Source organism: Mya arenaria, chromosome 6 (assembly GCF_026914265.1).
Source record: "Mya arenaria isolate MELC-2E11 chromosome 6, ASM2691426v1".
Lineage (NCBI taxonomy): Eukaryota > Metazoa > Mollusca > Bivalvia > Myida > Myidae > Mya > Mya arenaria.
Window position 1 is genome coordinate 16355337 of NC_069127.1, and position 17362 is coordinate 16372698.

The window sequence follows — 17362 nt, forward strand, 5'->3', positions numbered from 1 at the left end:
ATAGTTGTTATGATGATATATAAATGTAACACAAATATTTAAAGTGTACGTGTTTGAAATATGGTATGTTATGCTCTGTTATAAATAACAAAATAACTAAAATAATGAAAGTTAACTAAGTGGGGTACCCCCTCGACACGGCCAATGTATTCTTACTAAAAACTTACTGTACTGTTTGACTATCAATTATAAAACAACAAACTGTGACCAGCACACTTTATTTTCAAAATCGTTTACAGTAAAAACACATACAAATATCTCAAATAAAACGTGAAGAGATAACAATTCATTAATTTATATAGAATCTTGGTTGACATTAAAATCAAACTCAAACGCAATTCCTGACTGGTTTCTCTACGTGATGTCACACGTAATGATGCTCCTACTGTGATGAATTACATAAAATATAGGTTTCGTTATTTAGGTGTTCCATGTGAAATAAATGGACAAACAGATATCACATTTTGCTTCATAAAAACTTAGCACTTAGATATATTTGGGTAAAGCAAAAGAAATCCCCTCGCAAGTAAATCTGCACGCGGGCATTAAAATTCAGCGTTGTTTATGTTGTTCGAAAAGCACTTGTTCTAAAGAATCTCAACTCTGCCAATACAACCAGCGTATACAGTGAAGCATTAGTTACAATGAGTGTATGATACACAAAGCTTGTCAAACATGATGAAAGATAATATATATTTTTGTTGGGCAACGTAAAAGGTCGTGAAATATTATTATCAGAACCTTCAAAAATATCATTTTACATTTAAATATAAAATAATGAAACAAAATGGTCGCCTTTGATGTCCAACACTAAACATGGCAGTGTTACCAGAGCTGTCCAAGGTTGTAGTTCTGCTGTGAAAGGTCAGGAGGGGGACGGGTGTGGAACAGCGGTGCAATGTCCTGAACCAGCCCTGTCAACGGATCAACGGTGTTGCCGGCCGGCGCCAGTATATTACCTAATAACGAAGACCAGCCGCCTAAGTCTATGTTTAGGTCCAGATTTCTAAAAGTGCCTTTTGAGATACTTTGAGCGCTTAACCGTTCAACAGCAGAGAGTAGTGTAGAAGAAATATCCGGAAGAGGAAGGTCAACTGTGTGTAAATCATCAGTCCGTCGTGAGTTAAGTGACAGCGGCCTATCGGCAGCTTGACTTTTTTCTTGTAGTTCACCCATGCGACTCAGTCTATGTGAAAATGCGTTTGTATTTGTTTTTTTGAACAAATTTCTTAAACCTGATTTATTATTATTGTTACTAAAATAGCTATCCTTTTTACTTATGTCGGGTAACTGTTTATGTTTGCTCTCTTGACCGCCATTACGCTTTGTGTCATTACTAAAGGAAATATTTTCAAAATCTATTGTCAAATCTTTTAGTTTCTGCATCGCTTCAGTTATTAATTCATCATCTTCATCGATTTCACTTTTTCCCTCGCTCTTATCCTTTCCTACGGTATCTACAAAAAAACCAATTATACAGTAGAAGCCTTACCAAATCATTTATGATAAGAAACAGGAAAATATGCAGACATGCAGTGTAGAACAGTACGTCGAAAGCAAGCTATTATGCAAAGAATTATACTGAAATAAAAGAAACGAAAATAGATGATCGCTCAATTGCGAAGATAAAATTAATGCATAAATTCTGCAGTATGCTTAAGCGGCCAGTGCCAGTGCTAGGGCTATAATTATTGGCGTGGCGTGCATACCAATGCTAGTTCGTGTTGCTAGCGTCTATGCATAAGAAATGGTATATCAGCGTGCCCCTATGTTTTCATGCAGGTTTGTATTTAGTATATCGTGTATATAATCACAGATTGTTTAAAAACAAAAAAATATATATTAGAAGTCATCAATCATTCCGTTATCCGAGTTCATAATTTCGCTCGAATGACAGCCCATGTGTGACACCATATCCTCAAATTCTTCTGACGAGTCCGGAAATCAATCTGCTTCACCATCGTCGTCCCCTAACAAAGATTCCCCGAACGAACCTAAATGGTCTGTAAACGAAGAAACCCCCTCGCTTGCCATATTACCAATGTCACCCATGCTGTCAGCAACATTTCCAATTGTATCTTGAAATGGATTAAACAAATCTCTAGCAGTGTCTGCAAAATTTGATATGCTATCGTGTACATTGAAATCAGACGTATCAATATCACCCATGCTGTTTGCCATGATACCAAATATATTGCTAACAGGATTATGTATATCACGAGCGGTGTCTGCAAAATTTGACATGCTGTTTGGTACATTGAAATTGGTGTTAAAACTCATTCCAATCATGCTGTCCGATATGTCATCATCCCGATCACTTAAGGGGCTTACCACGTGTTCTGCAATGTTTTCCAATGAGCTAGAGGCGGAATCAACTATAGAACCAAGTATTTCTGCTGGGTTGGTAAATGAATCAACCATGTCTTCTGCCGCATCTGCATGATCTGACATTATTTCACCTACAGTGTCAGCGCGCATATCCGTTAATTTCTCTACTGTATCATCTATATTATCTATTGCATCGCCAACGCCATCGCTTATTGCCTGAACACTGTTACTGACTTTGTCTTGTGCGTTGTCAAAAAATTTACCGAAATTTAACAAATTGTTACCATCTGTATCGCTATCTAAATCGCCAAAAAAGTTTTCGAAAGTTGAATCACGATCATCATTTACAATGTCGGCACCTTTACTCCCGAAGTCATCAAGGATGTCAGAGAATGTATCATCGGCATCGTCGTAATTTCCGTCGTCTACGCCATCATGTGATTCGTCGTCGTTATTATCATTATCAACCATATCTTCAAGTCTTTCTTGCATGTTTTCTATAAAATCGGGAACGTCTGTATCGTCGAGAGCATCATTATTGTCATCGACATCAATAAAGTCCTCCAAGCTATCGTTATCATCATCCTGTTCAGTGTCTTGATCAAGTACATCTTCTATGACATCCTCAACTTCATCTGACATATCAGTATTAGTTAATTCACTCAATGTTTCCTGAAGATTTTCAACAGATTCTTCCATTCCCTCTGACATATCTTCAATTCTGTCGTTCGCAGTTTCCAGGGCGTCTTCCATAGTTTCCTGTACATTTTCTAAAGGATTTTCAAAAAACGCCTCCGACGCATCTTCGACAGCGTCAGAGAGCCCGTCACTCAGATCATCAAGGAAATCTGATGGACCTTCCCCCAGTGTTTCTGTAAGGTCACTTATCATATCTTGCATATTATTAGACGCATCCTCTGCAATGTCATTTCTTCTATCATGTACGTTCTCCATCGCGTCTTGTATATTTTCTGCCATATCCGAGATTGCTTCTGCCGGCGCCTCCACAATGTCACTTATTGTATCTTGCACGTTATCCACAAGATCTGTGTCGGATGCCAACATCAAAAGGCCTGGGTCTATCGGTGGCGCTTTTGTCGGTGCCAGCACGCCCTGAATAACAAGCGAAAATAGTGTTCCAGTTATATTTTGGTTTATAACAACTGTCTTTCCTACGTCTAGCCACAGATTGTTAGTTAAAACATTATTCAAGTCCATCAAATACATTGAAACAACACAATTTTTACATTTATAATCGTCAAAATATTTTTGCTTCTCTCCTACAGTGTTTCACGGTAATTTTATCTTAAGTAATATATTTTTATTTTTTAGTTTACACATTCAGAAAACCATACCAATATTCCGAGACTGCCGTCCAGACTTTTCTTGCCGCCATTCCCTCCCATGGCTCCACCGGTCAAGGCGTCCCGTCCGCCTAAAGAAGCTCCAGCCTCTCCGGCCTCCAGCTGGAATGATTAGTTCAGAAATGCACTGTAGTAGTGATGAGGGTGGTGGTGGTGGTTAAGGTATTAGTTAAATGTTCTGATTGAAATAGCATGTAGAAAAAATAAAATATGAATGATCATTCGATAATAGCTAAGGCTAAATGAATAAGAATACATTTGTATTGTTGTATTGATAGTACATGACAGGAATTGCCAATTTGCGATTAAATGCGACACACATAAAAGATATGATTTCAATATCGTGACAATGACAACAACAAAAGCAACTTCATTAACAACAAAGGTTGGATACAAGATTTGATGTAAGAGGTGGTGTACTTTAGTGGCACAACTGTGCAGGGACATCTCTTAAGAATATTATGTCTAATGGTGAAGACTGGTATACTACCATAAGAACTTCTCTTTAACAATTTTTAATCCGCTAGTGCAACAAATGTCTAGTATTTAAGTAAGCACACCGCTGGTGGGCTCCATCTCAAACTATGATCAGCTTGATAATTTCTTAATGTGTATCATTTCCTGGATTCAAAAACAAAAAAAAGAAATTTACCGTCAAATAACAATTGTATTTAAATTTGAATTACCCTACTCCAATTTCAGAATTGTCGATAAAAACGACTTCACCTGAGAGACAAGAAGAATCCTTTATTTAATTTATTTTCAATATTTTGGTAATAATTTAGTATCAGAGTAACAAGAAATATATTTGCTTTCAGAAAAAAATACATTATTGATCACATCACCAACAAATATTATCATACTGTACTGAAATAGCCATATGGTAATTCAATTTTAACATACTGTGTTGACCGCGTAAAATTGGAACATCGACGTTTAAAAGCAAAATCAACAAGTTCGAGAAATACTCATGACATGTTCTTTATTAATGATTATATTTAATCTTTTGGGAGCATTATGCCAAAAATCAAAATGTTTTACTGTCTCTTTTTAAAAAGAAATACAGCTTGTAATTCCCTACCACCTATTTCAGCCGTGCCTGCACGTTACAAAATCTTCACAGAAGCTAATATTTATGTGTAGAAATGTATTTAATTACTTTTTAATGAAAATAAAATATTAACTTCTGTAAAAGGAATAGCAGCTAATGAAAACAAGAGAAGAAGATTAAAAAAAAATATTTGTGCTTCTGGCTGGGTTCGAACCACTACCTCGAAACCCTCAAAAGATTTGTAGTGTTGTGCTTTACAACATGGGCTAAAGCATTAAAATTAAAGAGTTTCAAGTGGAGGTTTTCATTAGGGGTGTGTTACCTTAAACTTCAACAATGACAATATTTGGTTCGGGTCGGTCTCTTTTTTAGATCAAAAGTCAAAGAAAAAAATGAATCACAGTACGAAACGTCATATCGTGATATACTTATAACTTTAATTAATCATTTCCTTTGAGTAAAATGACAGATTACGATGTTAATATGACATTTATTAAATATCTTTGTACTTCTGGTTGGCCGTTATTACAAAAACACAACAAAGACACCATTCATGTTCCCTGTATTCTGTCCTGTCTGATGGATAACAGAAGGATTAATTTAATCATCAAGAGGTTGGAACAAACAATTAATTAAATAAAAAGCACACTACTTTGGTTATAAGTAGTGTATCCCTTGGGTGTTCCCAACGTTTTATTTTTTCAAGTTTAAACCAGTAAAATATAATAGTAGTATTGATGTGGTTTAAAAAAAAATGTTCAAATTACAAGTTAATTTAAAATGACAGTTTTCTTTTCGTTTAATAAACAGCGGTAAACAAAATCATCAGTCTGAAATTTGTTGTCAAATCTAAGTTCCGTTTTATAAATGCTGAAATGTAATTGAAATTTACCAAAAAGCGAATAAAAACTATCGTTATAAGACGTTGTCAAGCGTAAAGGAAAAACGATATGTATTCAACTCTCTCTTTAATTTCCCCCAAAATAACAATAAAAATCGGTTCGTGGACTCGGCGGGTCCAAGTAACAAAAAACACTCACTTCACCATCCACTTTGATATCACATATTCGTAGAAACGCTATAATAATACTTTTTATTATGATGATAATGACGAGTATTTTTCTATGAATGTCATTGAGCTGAGTTAATATGTTTAGACAGATGACCAGCTAAGAAAATTGAAAACAGTTTTCCATAAACTGTGTTAATTTCGATGACCTGTACGACTCAATACACAGTTGGACATTCGCTGACCACTGTCATAAAGCAATGACGTATTGACCATAAATCATCCATAGTTGATTGTCAAGTTACATGGAACATTAATGTGGGTTGTGCATAATATTAATATGGACAATACAGATAATGACCAATGTGCGTGTCTAACGAATACACCTGCGTGATTCATACCGTTGTCAACATGTCTCTTTTACACAAGTTAACGTTCTCTTTCTTTGCATTCCAGAAGGTATTGATTTGATAGTGATACAACCTTAGCAATGAAAGCAATTATGCATCTGGTACAATAGAGAAATTCCGACAAACATATTTTAAAACTCATACCATTAAAAAAATCAAGAAATTAAAATTTGAGCTCGTACCATTATTTTCTACAAATGTATTATTAAATTTCATGTTTAATTGATACGCTCAATTAAATTAGTACGAAAATTGGAGCAGTTTATAAACATTTGTGCGTAGGCAAAACTGCAATATATGATACCTGTTTACGAGCGTTTATCGATTAAACGTACAACGGTAAAAGTAAACAGCAATCAGTCAAATATGAAGTACAATCTGTTAAGTAGGCTCATAATTGTTCTCTTTGAAACTTCCAAAACTTATACTCTCACGGTGCATTCAGTATAGGTATCGAATCTGAGGCGATACTATTTTTGGTGACAAAAATGAACGTATAATCATTGGTGCCAAACCTTTCACAATTCCTGATAAATATTGCCACCTATGGTTGAAAACTGTTCAAAAAACGAATATACTGGCGCTCAATATTTTTTGAGGTTTAAACGTATTTAGTTTATAACGATTGTGACTCAAGTTATTACAACACTATATTAATCACTCGCGTTGACACGATTACGCGAATATGTGGTCTTGTGTTGTGGGGGAAACCGGAGTACCCGGAGGAAACCCACTTGTCCAGCTTAGTGACCACAAACCAAACTCACAAGCACCCAGGTGGGAAGCAAGTGCGCTAACCACTGCGCTAAACAGACAACAATAGTTTGCTCTGGGTTACTCGTTGGCGCTGATGAAGGTCAGGACTTAATTAAAATACTAATTACTTACGAGTGTCTGCTGCTGCCTGTTGAGGTTGCCGTTGAGATAAAGACCAACGAGGAGACCGGAAACGGCCAGCACGATCACACTTCCGGCCACTACCGAGTACGCGATCCATTGTTTTGTCCGCGCGTTCGCCTTCAAGATGGCGTCCTGCATGGGAGGAAAGAAAGTCACATTAAAATCCAAGCGCTTGAATTTTGGGATAACTTGAAATATTATATACAATGGAATATAATGAATTGAAAAGATTAGACAATTTTGATATTCCACCAAACAATAAATAGTGATAGAAGATTGAAACAAAAATGTTAAAAGCAAAGAGAATGCCGTTATTAAAGGAATGTATGTTTATAATAGATACTTACTTCGTGTTAAACGATATTTCGATATATTTTTCCGGGTTGGGAAACTGATTATAAGATAAATAATAAAATATTATGTTTCCGCCGCTAAAGCATTTTCGTATTCAAATGGTACGGTTTGTCCTGAAACCCTGCTGAATTCAAAAGGGGGTGGAGGAGATACAGTAAAATTTGTTTAGCCGTTATTTATTTGCTCCAGCATGTTAAAAATCGAATCAAATTCTATAATTACAGAAGTTCTATAAAATCTTGATCACTCTTACATGTAGGTTGAATCCCTTCTCGGTGTCCACGTGACGAGGTAGGGCTCCTTTCTCGTACGTCATGTTGCTGAACGCCGTGGTCTCCTCTCTACCGAACATTCCAAACAGTGGCAGGGTATCAGGTCCGATCACTTATAACTGAAGATGGTTTCCCGTACACGTAATTCCGGCGCTGTTATTGTTGTCAGTCCATTACTTACGTGCGGTCAGTAGTGGGCGCAAAACACGTGCAATCTTGTTCACAGATAATTTGGTACACGAAAATAAATTCCTTCGATGATGTTTGTTTTAATATTGTAGTTTATGTTTACAGCTTTATCATTAATATTTTTTATCAAATGTTTCCCCCGTTTTTCTTTGCAGTTTTCGTTTTTAAATCTATACTAACACTGGGATAAGTTGTTGTGCCCAGTGTCCCTAACAGTAACGTAAATATAACTCTACTGCAGTCGCTAATTAGTGAGTAACGTAACAATAAGTGTCCGAGCGAACTACGTAGATAGCTATATGTTGGTTCTGACGCCGGGCCCGAAAAGTGAATTTCTGCCTGAATGCAATATTATATAAGGCGACAATGTTCACCTGTCAACGAAATGACAACCGACTAACGAGTGAAATGCGAACGTTATTAAATATACATATTCAGCGTGACTACAACGTCATACACATATTACGTTAGCATGGTTATTGTTTCTAAAATAAGAAAAGGTGAGCATTTACAAACGCATGCGGTTGGCCTCGGAACAGTAAACACGATTTCGAAAATTATATCATCAATTTATCATTTATATATATTCAGCGCGCTCAGGCTAAAAATACACACACAAATATGCGTTATACACGTTATACATTCCGCTTAACAAAGACAGCTTTGTAACATTGTGGAAAGGGAAAATACCATAAATGTAGCTATATCATTGTGTACTTACATGGTTCTGAAGACACCAAACAACGGAAGAGAGTCAACAATATCAGGGCGGTATCAAGCAGAATGGGCAGTAACCGTTCTATAAACCACCTTGCGGATACATTGTAACGCTATTCACTTATCCCGAACTTTATTCATTTAACTTTGCCCTTAACAACATGAGTTGAAACAGAAACATCGACCGCAATTATCTTGATTGAAATTTTAAACTCGTCCTTAAACGCCCGCGTATAAGCATTTATTAAGGCACCCAGATACCGAGTTATTGAAAATCAACTCGGGTGCATAATTTCATTCACGAGGGTTTAAGCTCCACTTTTCATTTACAATGTAAAGACAAAAACAAAGAATTCACTTTCTCCCTACCCAGATGAAGTAGATCCAAATATTTGGCATGCTGGAAATTCTTATCATGCTCACCGGCGTGGATAAAAACGTAATCGAATGGAACTACTATCTTCACTACGCACAAAAGAGCTCTTCCGAAAAAAATACAATTTTACTATATTTAGTTTGACTAAGGTGGGAGAAAAAGCATCAACCATGGCTGCTTGTGTAGGATAGGTTCATCCAAACCCTCGCACTCGGTAAACCTTGTTTCCACAAAAAATACACTCGGGGCGGGATGAACCTTTCTCCCACCTCAGATAAGTAGATCCATTAATTTAACCATGCTAGAAATTCTTATCTTGCCCACGGGCGAAGATAAAATGCCCGGATGGAACTTCTTTTAATGGTCACCACAGTGTAATTACCTCCCTTGTTGAAGACTGTCGTCTGTAGCGCATCATGGAAACCTTGTCTTGTGGCAATATTTAGAACGCTAGTTAATTATTTCTCGCTTCAAATGTCACCAGAAAACAGTTTTCACGCACCTTTCAAGAAATAATGCTTCACTCTTCTTAGAACTATTTAATGACCGATCAGACCATTTACATACTCTGAATCACTGCGCGAATATCCATGACAACCACAAATAATCGCCTATCCGTACGCAATTATTTTCACTAAGCACAAAAGAGTTCTAGCAAAAAAATACATTTTAACTTAATTTTGTTTAACTGAGATGGGAGAAAAGGCATCTACCATAGCCGCTCGTGTAAGATAGGTTCATCCCGACCCTCGCGCAGGACGTTTTGCGGAAACTCGGTAAACCTACCTTACACTCTCGGCCATGGAAGATACTTATAATCTTACACTCTGCCATGGAAGATATTTATAGCGAAACATGGTACAATTTCAATAGCTCAGGATTTGCGTGCCGCAACAAAAGCTGTTGTGACGAGCATATTTCAAAGGAGTATTTTATTCATTTTTAAATTTCCAAATCGCTCAAGCGTTTTCTCTACCGGAGTTACTCTTTATTATGAAGTTTCGAAAAGATCAAACATGTAACAATACTGAAATTTAATGAAGTAAGAATGTTAGAAATGAAACTAACGCCATAACAACAAAATGACTTAAGATAAATAAGGGTAAATTTATTTTAAAAAGGAGCAGGACTTGTAACTTTTCACAGGACATAATTTGTACATGTACTTCGTTTTACTTGCCAAATTAAAGAATTTCACTTCAGTGGGTACTATCTGTGCAAAATGTTCTTCATTATACAAACATACATTGTTCAAAACATAAAAATACTTACATATTAAGTAATGAGTACTAAATATGTTATATCCTGGATTCTGACTCCTGCGAGATACAGACTGACATTTACCATGATCGTGTTACCCGGACAAACCCGCCCTCAGTCCACCCGGCATTTGTACGGCGCGTGCAATGTACTCACACACCAACGCTACCATAGTGACGTGCACAAGCTGGGTGTATGACAAGTCCACCTTGACGTCAACGCTTGGCGCTGAGGCTTGAGTCGAAATAAAGAATCCAAAAGAATTGTTAATTTTATATACATGTATAGCATCGATAATTCAGTGTTGACAAAATAACTCTAGTTAAATGAAACTGTTACAAATTGTGAAAGTCGACACACATGGTGTCGTTTCCCGTTATGATTTTGGATAAACATTGGTCAATATGTTTGTAGTATTCAACAAGACTTTGGTGGCTTTAGTGTCGGTGCCTTACCCACGTAGCGTCTGTGTATTACTTTATCAGTTTACGTTTCAAAAAACATAACTTCGAATCATTCTGAAAATAATCATACGTTAAATTGTATGATACGAGTAAAATCAGTACATGTATATGTATGAACTCGCGGACTTCAATCCGCAAATCGGCAAGTGGGAACGGAAGTTGACACTTAATGTGTCGTTCATCTTCTACTTCCTGACGGTATCGCTATCGCTTGGACGCCCCTTGCTCATCATCATCACCATTGTTGTCGGCTTGTTCTCCTTCGTAAACTTCGTGACCATTACGCCAACGGTGCGTTACCTATTTTGCAGTACAATGTCTATATAAGCGTACGTGTGTCAAGATTTGGCTCACATGCAATAGAATAGTAACTAACCTCTTACTTCAGTGAACGCTGTTAAGACCATACACATAGTTGAAAAAAAAAACACAGTTTGTTGATTGTTTTACTTCGAATCCCGCCAGTGGAGCTATCGGTCCAGTCCAAGTCGGAGGATTTGGTCCCCGAGTTAAACCCTAAAAACATTATTATTTTTTAAAAAAACACAGTTATAGTACGTTCTGGTGCCTTAACATATAACCAATTGTTGTCCATGTATTTTTGCAATTAATTACTTTTAATATGTAGTACGTTATAACATTGACAGGTTTTGCAGCTTCGCAAATTTCGAATAGACAAATGGGGACGGTACAAGCTCAGATTTCAACGAAATTTACAAAAAAATGGCCATTTCGACCTGGAATGAAGTTATTTCCAAGATGCAGAAGGTGTTCTTGTAAGAATCAGCCCTACTTACTACGTCAACCAGGTTTCTGGTTAGGAAGGCTCGTGCAGGGCTTTCAATAAGCAAACATATACGTAATGTATACATAATAATGTGATTCTTATAATGATAATAATAAACTTCCGGGCGCACTGCTGATTACTCAAAAGTGTTGAATGTAAATGCATTGTAAATAATACGATTATTAAAATGTCACGCAATAAAAACGCTGACCAGAAATCATGCCAATAGTGTCATACATTTAATACAATTACCTTCGCTTATAATAAAGTATTGACGTTTTTATCATTCTTGCTTGATTAAGACGCGGACTAAAAGTAAACAGGATTGATCTTGTTTGCATATTAAGCTGTCAACACAGTAATTCAATTATATGTTTTATACAAACGAATTTGTTATTTATGTTCAGTGGGACAATAATTTTATGTTTACGTGTATTTTTAATAACCACATTCAATTTATCATTGCCATAGCAAGCAACAAAGACATGAGTTTTGTAAACGAGTTATTACCAGTTTTCACGTAAATAACATCTTTGTATTGTTTATGTTTTTTGTTTTTTTTTGAAATTAAAACAAATGTAGAGTCTTATGTGTACGGGGCGGATTTCAATTTCCATTTGTAAGGACCTGTCTAACGGTTTTCAAATCTAATTCGTGTGTTAGTCTGTGTATTGTTTTTTCTAGTGAAATTTATGTGGGTCTGTCTGACGTTTTTCTTATCCCATTTGTATAAGCCTGTCTGACGTTCAAGTGCGATTTGCGCGGACCTGTCTGAAGTTATCACATTGTTGTGGGCCTGTCTAAATTTATCACATTTGTGCGGGCTTGTCTGACGTTAACACATTTAGTGTGGCCTGTTTGAGGTGTTTCAAATTCTGAATATGTGGGCATGTCTGATTATCAAACCCCATTTATGTTGGCCTATCGGCTTGTCTGACGTTTTTTTAAGTCTTATTTGTATGGGTCTTTCTAACGGTTTCCATTGGTGTGGGTCTGTCTAACGTTATACCATTGGTTTGGGCCTGTCTGACGTGTTTCAAATACCATTTGTTTAGGCCTGTCTGTACAAATCCCATGCGTGTGGGCCTGTCTGAAGTGTTTCAAATATCCCATTTGTGTTGGCCTGTTTGTCATGTTTGAAATCTTATTTACGTGGGCCTGTCTGCCTGTCGGACGTGTTTCAAATCTCATATATGTGGGCCTTTCGGACATTTTTCAAATCTCATTTATTTGGGCATGTCGGCCTGTCGGACAATTTTCAAATCTCATTTATGTGGGTATGTATGTCTTTTTAACGATTTACAAAAAGCCATTTATGTGGGCCTGTCTGACGTTTTTCAATTCCCATTTCAATTCCCAAATATTGCGGAGATTTTGTGCGTGTTCCGCTCCCACCACACGTGCATCCTGATACTAATACTGTTCTTAAGCTGGTTTGCGTGCAATTTGTAATGTTTCGCCGGCTTTCTATTAATGCGTGAAGTCAAAACATAAGATACCAAGTCCGTGGTTGCCGTGTTTCGAATGTGTACGATTTACATGTATATTGCTGACAGGCAAACATTATAAATTAGTGTTTATGACCAATTGTGTGAGGGTGCAACTTCGTCTTGATACGCCACCGTCGCTCGCGCTATGTGTACCTGTCCCTAATGTATATACCACACCTGTATCCAGCAGGCTTCATAGTGTACATATCATCATCATATAGATTGTCGTGGTGGATACCTCTTCCTCGGTTTCTTCCTTCAGGCCATCATTGACGCACAAGGCAAGGCTAAAGACTCAGGTTCATTCGGTTTAATACTGCGTGTAAGGGACATTGTAGGCTCTACTTTGTGCAGTATACATCGAAAACAGAATGGCTAGAATAGATAGATGAGGCGGAGGCAGTTTAGCAGTATAATTGTAATTAAGTGTCAGATTTTTACAAACTGTCCAACATGTTGCACTTTTTGTAGGCGTAAAATGAGCACTGGTATGTTTTCGTGGTTCGAGCTATACAGTAGCATGTTTTAAATCAAGGAGGCTAGTGCGTGCGTAAAACAATCCAATCAATAGATCAAAGGATGATTTATTGTCTTGACTGAAACATAGTTGTCCATGAGTAGGTTCACGTAGACAGTTTTACTATGTTTCCATGGTAACACTACCGGTACTGGTGATCCTTCTACTTAACTTCTTTGACCCCCCCCCCCACCCCTGCAGCAAGATTCTTGGTAGTCTAGGCTTCCTCGTCCCAATTTTCGTCAAGCTCTTACACGGAGAAAGTAGCTGTCTCCAAGTCAAATATGTCCATTACAGGACAACTTGTACTGCAACTGCCTTTTAGAAACGATTAAGAATATAAACAATATATAAAATAATTGTTGAAATTGCTTCTATAAAAAAAGTAATTTGCGTTTTTGTAAGCTGCTAATTAGGTCACTAAATTTACACTTATTTAAAAGGATATCATCAAGAAGTCGCGAGACTATATTGTTTGGTAGTCTTGAACATGTTAGCTCGAAAACATATTCATAGTGTCAAGAGACTTTCCTATCTGAACGCAAACGGAAAATCAACAATATCCAGCAAAACATTGTAAAACAATTTTATATCAACTTCTCAACACACTAAAACAAGTAGCCAAGGATGGCAAAAGATACTTCCTCAAAATTTGAAATGAAAATTGTAAATTTGAACGATTAAGTTTTTTTTTCTTTTGCATCCACTTTTGTATTGATGAAGAGCCTATACTGAGCCCACACCTATGCCTTGAATATCTTTGACTTAGTATCACGCAAAATGTAATACGTCTATGATGGATTTGTTAAATTAAGTATCATGTAAGTTTGAATTTGAATTGTGGGCTATTTTTGTTATCATCCCATGCAGCTTGTTCAAACCAAATAAGACCAGATAAAAGCACTTTACGGTTCTATTTTTGTACTCAGCAGGTGACTTTAATTAAATTAAATGATTTACGCAATGATTCATACTCACACTCACATGAGACCATAACATTTCTTTGTCAGTTTAAATTGCTTCTAGCAGCAGAAGATATTTCATAAATTATACTTGAGGTTAGACATAAGAAATATAACAGTTTGTCGGAAATGCAGACCCTTGCCAATTAATCTGCATTGCCGTGTCAGAAATTATGACTAAAGCAATTCACATTTATGCCGTTTTTAGCAATATTAGCATTTTCAGCGACATTACTATCTACGTCTACATACGCGCGTGTGTTGATTTGTGTTTGTTTGTTTTTATGCGTGCCCTTGCGTATGCGAATGTATGAGTATGTGTGTGTGCGTGAGTATTATTGTATTTGTATACATGTGTATCCCAACAAAAGGAATAGATTTGTTGCATATGTTGAGAATTTAAAACTGTGTGCTGATATATACTCTATGTGAACAATAAATGAGAAAAAAGTATACTTGTCCATAATTCAATCGGTGCACTGGAACTTTTTGTACATTTCTTTGCACAGAACTGAATGCGCAGGAAATATCTTTTTAACAAATTGATATATTTTAATTTGTAAAATAAGGCAACGCTGCGAAAGGATAACGGCTCAGACGTACGTACGTGCGTTTGGAAATAGTAGACAACTATCAAAATAGACTAAGCGCTGTTGGGTAATGTTTTTAACATTGCCGTACACATATGTACAAAACCTCCAACTGGACCACTCATGAGTTATGACTCACATTTGCATAATTACATGTATAGTATCTAATAGATCCCTGCCTGCTCCGCCTGAGGTGATATTCAACATACATGTAGGTCTAAAGGCTATCTGAAGCCCGGCGCGTTCCCCCCCCCCCCCCCCCCCAAAAAAAAACAATTAAAAAAAATTGTCCTATTAAACAAAAACATAAAATTGTCCTATTCAACTTTTATTTCAGTAATGGAGAAAAAAAGTAATAAAATACGCACCATTTCGGATTAGAAATTGTTAAAATTATTTTGAGGAAGTACCCGTTATATAATGCGCAAATATTAAAGATATACAAAGACAAAGATAAAGAATGGAGAATAAAGTAATAAAATACGCACCATTTCGGATTAGAAATTGTTAAAAAATTCTTGAGGAAGTACCCCACCCCCTGCAAACACTTTAAACCCAAACAAATTTAGGATCTGAGGGAGGGGCGCAATTCAATAGGTTACGCCCCTGAGTTACGCACCCTCTAACGTGGAATTCTGGCTGCCCAAGTTAAGTTAGAAAGATGTAAGATTTCATTAGTTCGCACGATTTTCTTAAGAAAAACACATAAGATGTAAGAAATAACTTTAACTTTTTCTAAATCTTGCATAGCAAGAAAGCAAAAACCCTATCTTAGAATTAATCTTACTTTGAGAATGAACCTTCATTTATTTAGTTACGTCGGTTTTCACGTTTTGTATGTTACACAAAACATAGCAAGCTATCAAGAAAATGCGCAAGTATTAAAGATATAAGAAGACAAAGATAAAGACAAAATGAGCGATCCAAGTAACAACCATCCCTGTCATCTTTGCCAAGCTCGTCTCACCGTGTGTTCACCTGATGCATACAATGATAACAATTTCATTATCATTCTGACATGCACATACCTGTGTACCAGACTAGCAGTACATGATATGTATTGGTCATTCAATAAAGATGTTTGTAAATGGCCAAAGGCATTTCTGCCGCTTGACAATAAACCGCTACTCTTGTGTTACTTTAGTGTCGATCACATTTTATATTTTATCGATATAACAATAATTCCAATTATATGTATTTTGAGGATTTAATTAAGCATTTTTTTTGGTTCAATTAAATATGTTAACGACTTTCATTAAGTTTCGAACAATGTGATAAATCATGTGCATGTTAAATATAACCTAGCGTGATCCATGCGGTGGTTATATTTGGAATGTATTTAATATCATTAGCATGTCAAAGGATTGGTCCCCACTTTTAATTGACAAAATGAACGTGTCTGACACAGTGAGCTAACTAAAAGATATAGCCTGTTTCACTTAACAGCTCACATTGACGGGAAGAAAATTCAATCACGGAATTTCCGACATAACGTTTTGTAAGTAAATGTACGGACGATTTTCTAATAAAAATATCAATTTTAATTAATAACGACCATGAAATGAAACGAAACAAGCCACTTATGGTGCCCACTCTGTGAAAGGTATTGCCATCTTAAACTATCCCCTTTATATTTGCATGGCTTTAATCAATATGAAAATCATAGTCCGCATGTAGTCCCCGACAGGACCGGTTCGTGCCTGGCGGCTTCGGGCCGTTCTCGCTAGCGATGGACTGCTTGTTCCCTATTTGCCCATGACCCTCGAGCGGCCCTGTCAGAGACAATTAGGAAGTGAAACGCCTTTGGTAGGTTTAATGCCAACGCGGGGATTGTCTGCTGGCCATATATTGTAGTTATCGTCGACCAGCGATTTGCCGAGACCATAAAACTTCGATTGTGAAATCATGGCCTCTTTCAGGCATATATAGTAAAAAAAAAAACGAAATGCAATATCAAAATGAAAAACGTTTGAAGGTACATCCGGGACCCTGGTAAGAGGCCACAAACATCGACATCATGGTGTAAGGTTTCATTAACTTTTAAGTTTTAATGTTAGTTTGGATTTTCGGAAAGACGTTTGACTGCACGTGTTAATTGCATCGTTATTCTCAAATGCTCTTGTCTCATCATCAAAGTCATTAAATGTTTCCTATACAAAGAAAGCCTATTAATAAATCAACTTATTCAAAGTACTGTCAAATTTAATTCATTATGAATACAGATCGACGTGTGTAAAACAAAATAAGGTTATATCCTTGTACTTAAATTTAAACTTACCATTCAAAGTTTCAGCATATGATATTTATTGGAATCTAGAATTC

The 17362-nt window shown here is 36.5% G+C and overlaps 1 protein-coding gene across 2 annotated transcripts; it reads right to left on the minus strand.

Annotated features, from left to right (window-relative positions):
* Positions 1-204: 204 nt before the first annotated feature.
* On the minus strand, positions 205-8261 carry LOC128239313 (coiled-coil domain-containing protein 1-like). Of its 2 annotated transcripts, XM_052955911.1 has the most exons (5): positions 7670-8261; positions 7051-7194; positions 3684-3794; positions 2332-3441; positions 205-1457 (listed from the first exon to the last, which is right to left on the minus strand). In XM_052955911.1, the coding sequence occupies exons 1-5, from the start codon at positions 7766-7768 to the stop codon at positions 1449-1451; spliced, it is 1473 nt and encodes a 490-aa protein (XP_052811871.1). In that variant the 5' UTR covers positions 7769-8261; the 3' UTR covers positions 205-1448. The 2 variants fall into 2 exon arrangements, with proteins under 2 accessions (XP_052811871.1, XP_052811870.1); XM_052955910.1 differs by having other exon boundaries at positions 205-3441.
* Positions 8262-17362: the final 9101 nt, after the last annotated feature.